The 12591-nt window shown below is 38.6% G+C and overlaps 1 protein-coding gene across 1 annotated transcript; it reads left to right on the forward strand.

Annotated features, from left to right (window-relative positions):
- Positions 1-3256: 3256 nt before the first annotated feature.
- On the forward strand, positions 3257-5752 carry LOC145770311 (CCAAT/enhancer-binding protein gamma-like). Its single transcript, XM_082581912.1, has one exon. The coding sequence runs from the start codon at positions 3307-3309 to the stop codon at positions 3844-3846; it is 540 nt and encodes a 179-aa protein (XP_082438038.1). The 5' UTR covers positions 3257-3306; the 3' UTR covers positions 3847-5752.
- The last annotated feature ends 6839 nt before the right edge of the window (positions 5753-12591 follow it).

Here is a 12591-nt window from a genome sequence, read left to right on the forward strand (position 1 = left end):
CCGCGATGACATTCATTGATTTTTTGCTTTCTCTCACTGATCCCTCGTTCTTGATAGCCTACTGCTCACGATATGAGTGATCACCATTTGGCGAACTTCTTCCGTTTGTATTCCGGGTAACCATTCCAACCAACGCGAAAGCGGGTAATTCGGATGAGTCGCGCTGGCCAGAATGCATTGTAAAACTCTCATTGTAAAACGAGATTTCCCATGAAAACAAAAAATGACGCATAGCGCGTGACGCTTAAAATCGGCAAAATAATTGACGGCGCTATCACTTCCGTCAATTAAAAAAAAAATGACGGCGTTAGCCTCAGCTTCAACAAAAAGTTGACGCCGTCAACGTACAACACTGCTAAAAAGCAAAGATTTGTAAAAAGCGATTGTTTCAGTACGTCTTTAGTTTGTATCGGTTATTTTATTGTCATGTTCATTATGATGATCATATTCATATTCCCTTACGCTGACCCTCATCTGAAGCTTGACTGACGTAACGAAAGTGAGACCATTCGGAGAAAAGATCAAACGTAGCTTTCTCTCACCAGGAATTGCCAGCTGTGGCAGTTGCCGTAGCAACAACAATGCAGTGAGTACTACATTTTTTCCACGCAGCGTTGTTGCGAAATTGCTTTGTTCTGTCGGATACCTAGCGAGAGACATACCGTAAAACAAGAAGTTGCGCTGCAGTTGGTTGGATAATTCAGCGTTTAACCAAAACGGAAATAATTGTAACAAACACTTCATAAGTGTCATGAAAACAAGGTGGGCAAAACATATTTTTCCCACCCTCGTTTCACGGCAGGGTAGGCGCCGCCCACCCTATTTTGACGCCTATGCGCCGTTTGGCATTAGGAATTTGTAGTAGGCCATTAGTCTTGTGTTGGAGTTTTTCTGTCACTAAATAAGCTTTGAGCAACAATTGCTGGTATAATGAATAAGACAAACCATGACGGTTGGTTCTTAATTACCGTAAATTATTTTTCTTAATTAAAGTATGATCAATGTCAGCAAGACCCAGTCGATCCAGCAACATGGTTGATTGCACTGTGGCCAGGTCTTTGGGTTTAACACCACATATTTGTTTAATCATGTACAATCAATGGCATACGGTGACCATTTTTTTGGTTTTTCACTTTTTTTCGGCCGTCTTACGGTATAACACATACTAGGTTTTCTCAATTGATTTTTAGATCATATCAAAATAAACTGATGTGATATGATATAAAGCGTCTCTGTGCAAATTAAGCATGTGTTTGAAAGTTTCTAAAAATAATCAATGTACGCCAATGTGTACTGTACAATAAACTGTAACTATGCTTGACACATTGGCCAGAAATATTTAGATGCAATCTATTTCGTCCCCTGAACACTTTGTCCCCCCAAAATCGGAGGACAAAGTGTTCAAGGGATGAAATAGGTTGAATCCTTATTAAGGGTTAGGGTTAGAAATAGAAACCTTTTTAACCCTAACCAATAGGTGGAATCCAAACTTAATTATTAACCCTGGGTTAGAAATAGAAACATTTCTAGCCCTAACCCTCAATAAAGATGCTACCTATTTCATCCCCTGAAAATATCAAGAGAAATTTTAAAATGTTTGCTGCAACTCTGATCAGCGACTTCAGCTCTGTTTAATTTTCATTTTATTCTCGGTTTTTTCAAGGGACAAAATCGGGGGATAAAGTGTTCAGAGACGAAATAGGTTGCATGCGAAATACTTTACCTGTTTCATATTTGACCTAATGACGTCTGATTGTTTTCATTGTTTTAAATAATGAATACTTTTGATTCTTGCAAAGATCATGATATTGGATGTTTAATGATTGAGGCTCTTTGAGATTTTATAGGCTAGTAGCTTATGCATGCGCAGTTGCGCACAATATATTATTTTTCACAACATTCTGTCATTTTGTCGTAATCCAAGACAACTGACCACAGCCAACATGTTGCATGCAGGGTACATTTCACCGGGAGACTATTTGTTACGAATTGTACCATTATCCATTGACCATATCTTGCCTTGTACACTTGTACCGATACTTTTGTTTACCAACGTTTAATTCCTTTCACAGTTTTTTTCTCAATTGGCACTTGCTGTAACATAAAAATTATCCAACAAAGCTCACTTGAAACAAGAAAAATATTTTAACACTGTTTGTGCCGCCTACGCGAAATCACGTAGTATTGTAACGCCCCATGATGTCACAATGCCCCAAAAGGGCTTGCTGTGTTGCCAGTCTTGGGGTTTGAGAGTTTTTTTATTTTTTTAACCCCAAAAACGATTTTATACTCATTGATCCCCTTTAAAAAGTGAAAGTACAAATTATCCGCCAGAGGAGCTGCAGAGTTCCTTGTCGTTTCCATGGCAAACTGCAATTTCAGGTCCAGACAGCTTAGACTGTTTTTTTATAGGCTACACAACTGCGCTGTATTCAGGTAATGATTCTGGATAGTGCTGCTGTGTAAGTTTTTTCTTAATTTCAATAAGATCATAAATAATTTAAGTTTTAGTTAGATGTAGGCTAGTTGTCGTTTAGGCTCGGCAGGTAGCATAGCCTAGTTACCGCACTGGTAGCCTAGTCACCGTACTGGTAGCCTAGTTATCCCCACCAGCAGAAATTGCCGTTTTTATATCGTTTCAACGTCGCTAAACGTTGAAATCGTGTAGAAAAGGGAACTTTTGCAGACTAGGATACGTTGAAGCTGAGAAACATTTACAGAAGCCCTTCCATTTGTTCCAAGAACCCAGTTAGCCTAACAGTTCATTGTTACATTATTTCAACGTCTGAATACATTGAATCACCCAGTTGACCTATCGTTTTTCTTTACATTGATTTCATGTCTGAATGGGTTGTATCTATGTAAAAATGAACTGATTTGCTGACTGGCGCGACACGCTTTTGTAAATGCAATATGCTGCTTCACCGATCAGTCGCAACGCCGATTTGCACCAAATCTTCAAAGAGCGTTCCGATTTTTTGGCAACATATTTTTTAATTACCATGGCAACTAGAGCAGGAGGAAAATTTCTCCAAATTGCTCCAAACGATGGCATTGAGAGTGTTAAAAGGCAAACATGATGTGTTCGAGTGACACGTATCGCCATATATAATATATTGCAGCAATGCAGACAAACGTTATCTCAAAATTTGAATTATGCACATAAACAAATGCTGCCCTTTCATAAAATAGGCTATATGATATAATACCTTAGAATGAATTTGCAGGATTTTTATCCATACATTTTCAGGTAAAAGCTTAAGTAGTTTCAAAAAATTTTTCTTGAACACACATGTGATTAAAAATATGAACGCCGGTAAAGATCCAAGTCTTTCACAAAATAGTAACATGCAAGTTCAGAGTGATAGCATCGAATTAGCAACCTTTACAATGCCTACTCAAAGTGCTTCAGATGGACAGTTTAAGCTTCCTCAAACTGTTGGTGGTGGAAAAGCTGAAGCTCCCAGCAAAGCTAAAGCGAAAGATGATTTGCAACAAAACAGTGAAGAATACATCAAACGACGTAACAGAAATAATGTTGCTGTCAAAAAAAGTAGAGAGAAATCAAAACAAAAAGGAAGTGCTACCACTGAAGGGATTGAGAGATTAAAAGTTGAAAACAATATCTTGGAAAACAAGGTTGATTCTTTGAGCAAAGAGTTATCTGTTCTGAAGAAAGTATTTATGGATCATGCCCGTGGATTTAGTGGCGGTGATTCGGATCTACCTGACTTACAGCAACTAGAAAGTCTTTTAGGTCACAAACTAACTGACAAGACTTCTACCGTAACATCATCAAACAAAACTGGTGATAACAAACCAACAACATCAAATGATAATCGGTAACAGGATTCCGTTACAACCAACAAATCACTGTGAAACCTATGTTTTTTTTGTTTGTTTTATTATTACACTACAAGCAATAGGTTTTAACTTTTCAATTGCTAAAATTTGGGTATATGCATGAGTATGACCCTGTCATCATTTCAATCCTGTCTTATGTGGCTTACATCTGCAATTTTTCTTTGCATTCAGAAAATGACAACTTGTAAGTATGGTTGCTGTATCCTATAAGCAAAATGAAACTGTCCGGTGTGTATTTTTGGTTAATTTGCAAAATAAAAAAATCATGACAGTTATGACATAACATAGTGTTCGTAAAACATGCATAGCATATGAAATCATTTGATGCCATCATTGCCATGTACATTTTTTGCTGAGGTAATCGATTGTCAGTCGATTACTGCCAACGAACGCACCTATTAGTCTTTTTGTAAAAACATTTGCAAATATGTGTTGAAATGTTGCAAATGTTTTGTGTAACCGAACTTAATAAATATCGTTCGGCAACATTTAGGTGCAGTCACGTAGGTCATGTGAGGTAAGCGACCTTGCTGTTGCTCCAGACGATTTAGGTGCTGTTCCAAGAAAAATGCATTTTATTTGGTGTTTATAACTATGTGGTGACAACATGGATCCCTGATTTATTATTAATGAATAGAGAGAATTGTGCATAACAGGTAGGTCTATTTACGGCATAAAGCGTTCTTGGAGTCTTGGAACAAACTAACTGTCCATAAATTGTCATTAATCAATCTGTGTGCGCCTACTTTTCACGTAATGAAACTAAACAATTTTCTTTTTGAATGACTTCAACTTTTTGCATATTTTTCATTGTTTAATACAAGCTTTCATGTAGAAAGCTATGTCTAACCTACCAGGCTAAAAAGCAGAAAATGTATGAAGACAACAGTTCTGAACACATACCTTGTTATCTTAATAGGTATACGATTATACATGTTACACATGTTGTCGTTACACTATGCTAAGCCTGATGCAACAACAACCATCATGCACCCAATAAAATACAATTTCCTTGAAATGGAGCGCCTAAATCGCCCCGCATATGCAGACTTCTAAATGTCCTTGACTGAAAACTATGGTTTTACTGATACAGTGCAGTTGTTTTTGATGACAGTTTATTTGCATATGTCCACTATTGCTGGATTCGAATTTTAGCACAAATCCTCTCAGCTGATATCCTCAGTTGAAAAGAATTTTTTATCGGTCCAATTCCAAACATTGCTGTTTTAGTTTCTGAACTGTATGTCGTTAAACCATTGTGCCATATTATCCCTTTCCCAGCTTTAAATACACCTCCCTGGTTGATCATAATTTTGTAGGCTGTTATGAAATCATTCAAAAAATAAATGATTTCCTCTTTTTAAAAAGAAAATGGGTTTGACTTAAAAAATTAATTTTAACTGAAGATAGTTTGATGTGATAGACGCTTATAGAATTGGTGGATGGTTGGCGGAAGTCGTTTTGAGATATCAAGGAAATTTTATTGTATTCAGACTTGCAATTGGCCTGCTTGTCAGTAATATCCAAATACATGTGCGTTAGGGTGCCACAGGCGCCCTCATGTGACCGAAATCACCTGAACTTTTTTTCTGGTGTGACATTTCACATATTAAGGCACTTTGCAAAGTTTGATTGAGATTGGACAAAAATTGGATGTGCAGATTGAAAACGAAAGTCTAAACTGAAATACAGTAAAATTAGGGGATTTCCCTAGTTTGAACATCAGTTTTTTTGCTATTTCTCATCTTTTTCTCAACATTGAAACAAGGTAAATTCAAGAATTAGGATAGGAGACCAGTGCCAGTATGTCAAGATCTCAATTGAGGTCAAGTATGACAGCTCCGCGCCTGTTACATTGATTCATCATCTTGCAACATTGAATCGACATAGCTGGCTTGACCTCACTCAGGGTCTTGGAATAATGGCTTTAGTATTTCTTCTTCTGTTGAATCAGTATTGCAGCGCCCACGAAAGCTTAGTATTAAACCCATGCAAGTTGTGACTTAATCTGGGAGAATATAGCAGACAGCAAAGATAAGGCAGATAGCCTACTGTAAGAAAGGGTTATGTTACCTTCGCTTCTTGCAGGAAAGGCTAATAATGTTGCAAAACCTATGGTTGTATTGTTTTTTAGGTTATTCTACCAATGATAATTGATACGGTAGTGCTTTTACAAATCGGTCTGGTTAGCATTACAATAATGAACAGCCAGTCTCAGAATGCTGAGAAACAGTATCTTCTTCTTTCTACTATTCCAACGAAAGATGATCAAAAAATCAAGGGAAGTAAACTGCCAACTTATCATCAAGTGATTTTAAGCTTTTTTGCCTGCAGGAGCTTGAATCTCAAAATCCCACGAAAAGGAAAATCCAAATATCAGTAGATGCAGCAAACGAGACAGTGAAGGACATCTTAACGTTTTACTACAAAGCTAATATTCCAACAATTCATCCAAAAAAATGGCTCAAAAAAATTCAATCTTTTCGAGATGAAATGAGTCTTATCTTCAAAATTCAGATCGAATACTTCCATAGGAGTGATGGAAAGCAATCGGAAAGGATTAAGGAATTTACAAAAAAATTCAATTGACCTTTCCTTTCTGGCCTCGCGATGTAATGAAGAAGATGTCAATTGAGGAAGATAAAGAATTTTTGTAGAGCATGCAAACTACCAGAGAGGCGTCAATGGCAGGGAGAGACAATGCTTTGCGTAAGACGTTGAAACGAAAACATTCTAGAAAAGAAGCAGAAGTGCAAAGGAAGGAAAAAGAAATAAAACGTCAAGAGGCTGAATCCAGCAGCAAAAGTAACATTTCACTTTCTTCTAGCGATGATACCAGTGATGAAGTGACTGCAGTTAACACTGCCGAGCCTTCTACATCCACAGGAAGTAAAAGGAGTCACCGTCGAGTTGTAAAAACCGGTACCGCAATATTTGTACCACACGACATTTTACGATCACCTGGTTTAGTGGCCACTAGTTTACTAAACAGAATAACACCAACTACATTATCTGCAACACTACACTCGTTAATCAAGAGTTGTTCTGGTGAAGCTATTCGCGTAAACTTAAACCACATGACGGCTCAAAGGTATAGAGTTGAAACGATTTTCAATATTTCTGAAGCGGTTAAAAAAGGTTGGGTACCTTCTGAAGTTGGAACCATTCATTGAGATGGTACAATGATGGAGTCACTAACCAACCCTAATAAGCAAGTTGATAGGCTTCCGATATTACTATCAGGTATTGGAGGCTTAAAACTGCTTGGTGTTCCTTATTTGCCTGCACAACATCCGATCCAAAAGGAAAGCAAATAGTCAATGCAAGCATGGAATTGTTAAACAATTAGAACTGTACTGCATGTCTTGCTGCAATGGTGTTTGACACCACAAGTAGCAATACGGGCCACAAAACTGCGGCCTGTATCCAAACACAAGATCATCTTGGAAAAGACCTACTTTGGGCAGCATGCAGGCATCATATTGGGGAGATAATACTGACGCATGTTTGGGAAGAACTCAAAATAGAAAGCAGTAGTGGACCCAACATTTCCATATTTCAACGCTTTAAAAGCAATTTTCAAACTCTTTCTGATAGCGCATCAGGTTGTTTTCATACATCAAAATCGCACGAGGAAATTGATCTGCTTGCCAGCAAGCGGGAAGAATTGTCTAATGCATGAAACCTCATATTTTTAGGCATTTTTCATAAATTGTTGAACATATACAATTGACACATGGTCTGTACGATTGTAAATTAGTGAGTAAGTTCACCAGAAAGTGTTCGAAGTTCAAATACTCCGTAACTGAGAAGAAATGTCTGAGTTTTGATGATCTAGAGAGGATTTTACTATTGAAATTGTGAAAATTTACCTTTAAAAACTTTAAACTTAATCTGCACGTCCAAATTTTATCAAAACTTATTGAAATTTCTCACATACGCTTTTTTTACCAAGTGTCACATATAAAAAAAAGTTCAGGTGTATTGGAGACAATTTTAATTTTTGAGGGGCGCCTGTGGCACCCTAATGTGCATGCGGTTGTATCATAGTTGTTACTTATATTGTATCATGATGATTAAGGAGACGCTTCTTATTCCTGGGAATCCACAGTTCGTTTCACTTTAATTTTGTGGTTTCTTGAAGTACTTCGATGTTTTGATGTAATGTCATTACTGTATTGTACGCTGTTCAAGTGTTCATACTTGATATAAGTTTACTGCGTTTTTATTTTATTATGATAACTGTTATTTGTCATATCGATTGGAATTTCTGTAGCACGAGCTGTTTACCTTGGTTTTTCGTCATGATTTGTTCTATTTATTGGCAAAACTCTATCACAAGAAGGATTGAAATTGTCATAAACCACAATTAACATTTTTTTTAATTTTTATTGATTAGCTTTTATGTAGCTTTTTGTTACGCTAATCACTAATCAGCTTGTTTTCTGCATTCTAATGTGTTCTTACAATGAAGCAGTGGCGTATTATCCGCTGCATGTAAAGCAGTGGTTCTTAACCTTTACAGATCTGCCGAACCCTTAGGCTAATCTGCAAGCTTTCGTTGAACCCCAAATTTTCGCTAAATCACAAAAACAAAAATCTACCATAGTCCATATTTAATAGTAACACATTACTGGATCAATGAAACTTCGGTTGTTGTTTTTCCTAGACCAATAGTGAGATTCAAGGCTTTGTCTCGGAAGCAGCAATTCGCTGGTCATTTTCGCATGCAAGCCGGTTTTTTTTTTTTTTTTGCTTTAACATCCACCAGAATAGAAAGCGCATGTTGGCATAAATCAGTGGTTACGATTGGCATGAGAACTTCAAGGGAAATTTTTGTAATAGGAGGATAACTTTCCATTTGTTGGCACCAAAACGTTTGAAGATTTGTTGTGTTGAAGTTTCTTTTTTTGCACCTCGCTTTCTTGAAGCTCGATAATGTCATCCAAGTATGGACTGTTTAGTTTTTATACCTGCTGTTGTAGCAAATAGTTGACATATCCATGCTGGATATTGCGTTTGTTCAGGAAAGTAGTTGTGAAAGGAATTTTGCAACTTGTGTAAATGCTCAGTACATACTGGCTTTTAAGCCTCTGAATTTGTGGAACTTCGCCATTAATTGCTGTATCGGAACTACTTACTACTTCATCCAGACGTGGAAAGTTAGCGAATTTTCCAATCGCTGCCACCACATCCACAACTGCAATTTCCTTTGAAAAGCACTGATTTGCTCTTCAGCTTCTGTTACATTTTTACCACCTCCTTGCATTTGGTCATTCAGCTGATTGAGAGCACCAAAGATGTCAGCCAAAGTAGGCTAAGGATAAAACTTGCCCTCAAAGTGTTTTGAATGCTGATGGTTGAGACTTCAAAAACTTCAATAACTCTATGCACAAAGCCAAAACGTTATTCATCACTTATTCACTTTCCCCCTTGATAGCCATCGTACTTCAGTGTGGTTCAAAAATGTTTACAAAAATTTGGGCGTTGGCGCCAAACCCCTTAAACAGCTTCGTCGAACCTCAGGGGTAAGGCATGCACTGCAATTCCGATAAAATCAGAAATGTTTGAGAAACAGCAAATTTATGTGTAAAAATTGAAAATGTTAATAGGCTAGCAGAACCTCCTCGTTCTCTTAATGTTAATATTCGAAACCACTGTTCGTTTTCAAAATTTGGCAACCCTGCTGAGGCTCGCCGAGGAAAGTTCAGCAGTCAGCATGCGTTGATAATACAATTTGCCTATTCGCCGCTTTTTTGCAACACTGTGGCGCAAGGGCGCGGGAAGTAGGGGTGCTCAAGGGGCTGCAGCCCCCCCTGGAATTTTTAATAATTGCTTCAGCCCCCCCCCCCCCCCTAGAAAATTCTGACAATTTAAGGTAGGCCTACATAACATAATTTCAGAAATTTTTTTGAACACTAATTGCTACGATGAATCGAGTTCCTGTTACGTGTCGCGCTCATCAATTGCAAGAGTCGTCAATCACAGGGAGCTATACCTCTCAGTGGCGGTGCTAGCCACCTTCCCTACTAACACGGCGGTACATCGTTTATTGGACATCATTCTGCACTATTTAGCCTACGTTTCATGCGTAGGCTACTTCTGGACATTACAATAATACATGATAATGCTTGTCAAGTCTGACCGACATGCCAGAAGATACCGTAGTGCAATGAGAGGAGACGCACGTGCAAACATATTCGGCTTGGTAAAACAAGCACGCACGACGCGGCTTTATTTTGCGATTACCTGCAGCGGGGAAGTTTTTCAGTCTGCAGAAGCCGTCGCAAGACAGCTCCAAAGATCTTTGCTTCTTCAGCTTTGGAATCAATCACCACTCTCCGCGAACGGATCAAAAATCTCAGAAAAGATGAATCCGTTTCCAAGCTTATGGAAACAGCGAACGTCTTTGCGTCTGTCAATAACCTAAAGACGCCAAAGGATTTCCGAGTGAGAAAAACTCCAGCAAGATTTCGAAACACAGAGGAATCGGATGCTTTGTCGTCTGCGGGAGAAGGAGCGTAGAAACGGCAATACATCGAAGCCCTTGATTTGGTTCAAGCTGAGCTTGATCGAAGATTCGACCAGGCGGATCTGCTTACAGCAGCCAACAGAGAGAAGGTCCTTTTGATCTGTGCAAACGGTGAGGAAAGATCTGATACTGAGATCAGCTTACCCAATGCCATCAGAAAAGATCGCCTAAAAACGGAACTTAGCCTACTTTGCTCAGCGATGTTGTAAGTGGAAAATCCGCAAACTCGGTTCAAAATTTCGTGGAGCTCTGCTTTTGCCTCTCGGTTTCGCTTGCATCATCACAACGTTCTTTTTCTGCTCTAAGACGCCTGAAAACGTGGTTGAGAAGCTCAATGACACAAAAACGAGTTACGGTACTCATCTTGCGTTGATGCTTGTCCACCAAAACATTTTGGACACTGTGGATGTCAAAGAACTTATGACACAGTTTATAGAGAAAACACCTGAGCGAAAATCAATCTTCGGAAGCGTGTGAGAGCTCATTTCTACAAACTGTCGTTTTCATATAACTTTCTAATTTGTTCGTTTTCATTTTAATTTCCTGAACAGCTGCTTTGCTGTTTGCCGTTCTTCATTTGTTGCAATTTGCAATGTGTGTGTTTTAGCGTCGTTTTTTTTTACACAGGAGACCGCATGCCCAGTACCAGTTGTAAATGTTCCCCCATGTAAGGGGGGTCTGGGGGGCGAAGCCCCCCAGAAGCTGACAACACTACGACAGCTTCAGCCCCCCTAGAGAAAAATAGTTCCCGCGCCACTGCTGTGGCGTAAATGAGACCAAGGCATGCGGATTTAAAATTGCATGAGGATATTCCCATCATGAAAATCGTAAGTTAAGTTATTACTGACACTAGTAACATGTTTGTTCCTTTAGACCAGTGGTTCCCAACCTGGGAGTAAATTACCCCAAAAGGGTAATATGCTATTATTTGGGGATGTAACACAGCATCACAACCATGATTAGGCCTAGCCTATATGATAAATGTTGTTCTCCGCCTCACAGATGCAGTCACAATGAAAACGACATAAAGATGAGCATTTAATGGCGGAGTTCGTTTACAAAGTGAAATATAAGGCAAATTTGCAAAACTTTCTTGGAGGAGCATGCCCCCAGACCCCAGGAGCATGCCTAAAATGGCTATGGTCCTCCTTCCATTCAGGGCCGGATTTACCAATAGGCTAGGCAGGCTGAAGCTTAGGGCCTCAACGTCGAGGGGCCTCGAAATTCGGTTTCGAAGTTTGAATTCTTTTAAAAACTTTACAAGTTTAAACCCTGCCTAAAGTATAAATAACTCAGGGATATCTATAACGATATTTATATCCCTGATATAACTTATATCAAGCTTTTTAAAGTAGAAAAACTATACATAACTGGTTTCAACCGCATTGTAGGCCTAAACAGTCATTATTACGTCGTTTGCATCATAATAAAGGCAATTATTACGCGCATTCTGCTGGAAGCTTACCGTAGGAGAGAGATCTTTCTCAAGGGCCAAGGCTCAAAAGCATCAAAAATAAACTGAGATCGACAATGTCTCAAGAAAGGTTGTCCGCACTGAACATTGAGAGTGACAAACTTAAACAGATAAATTTGATGAACTTTTGCATGATTTTGCTTTGACGAAAGTTTAAAAAAAAATTTGGTAGCCTGGTCTTACTCTATTTGATGGCTGCATTGCCGTACGAGCCAGGGGGGGCAGCCGCCCCCCCTGTTGTTTCAAAACGTCGCGAATTCGGGCAAAATCTTGAAATTATTAGGGCAAAAATTGCTATATAAAAAGCTACAAAATTGCATGAATTAAGAAAAACTATAAATTAGTAACTTTTACCTATCAAACTAAGTAGGGCAAAGTGGGCGTGTTGTCACAGCACGATTTCCATGTGATAACCCAAGCGTATAACTACGAGTTTTCAATGGAAGGCATAGTTTTCAGTTCTCTTTCGTACAAGCAGTGAAGATTAATAAATTTGTCACCACAGCAGAAATTATGAGGAGTGCCATTGAATTTTGGGCAAAATCAGGTTTTATAACTAAACTAAAAAATGGTCTGGCAAACTAACGTATGATCATAACTGATCAGGAAAGATACCATTCGTTTGCTTTAAGCCTGCTCTTTTCATCATACCAAACAGATAAGACATGCAAGTAGAGATGTACACATGGTTGTTGAAACCACGTGATTTCATACCACGGGG

This window comes from Aplidium turbinatum, chromosome 5, assembly GCF_918807975.1.
Source record: "Aplidium turbinatum chromosome 5, kaAplTurb1.1, whole genome shotgun sequence".
Taxonomy (NCBI): Eukaryota; Metazoa; Chordata; class Ascidiacea; order Aplousobranchia; family Polyclinidae; genus Aplidium; species Aplidium turbinatum.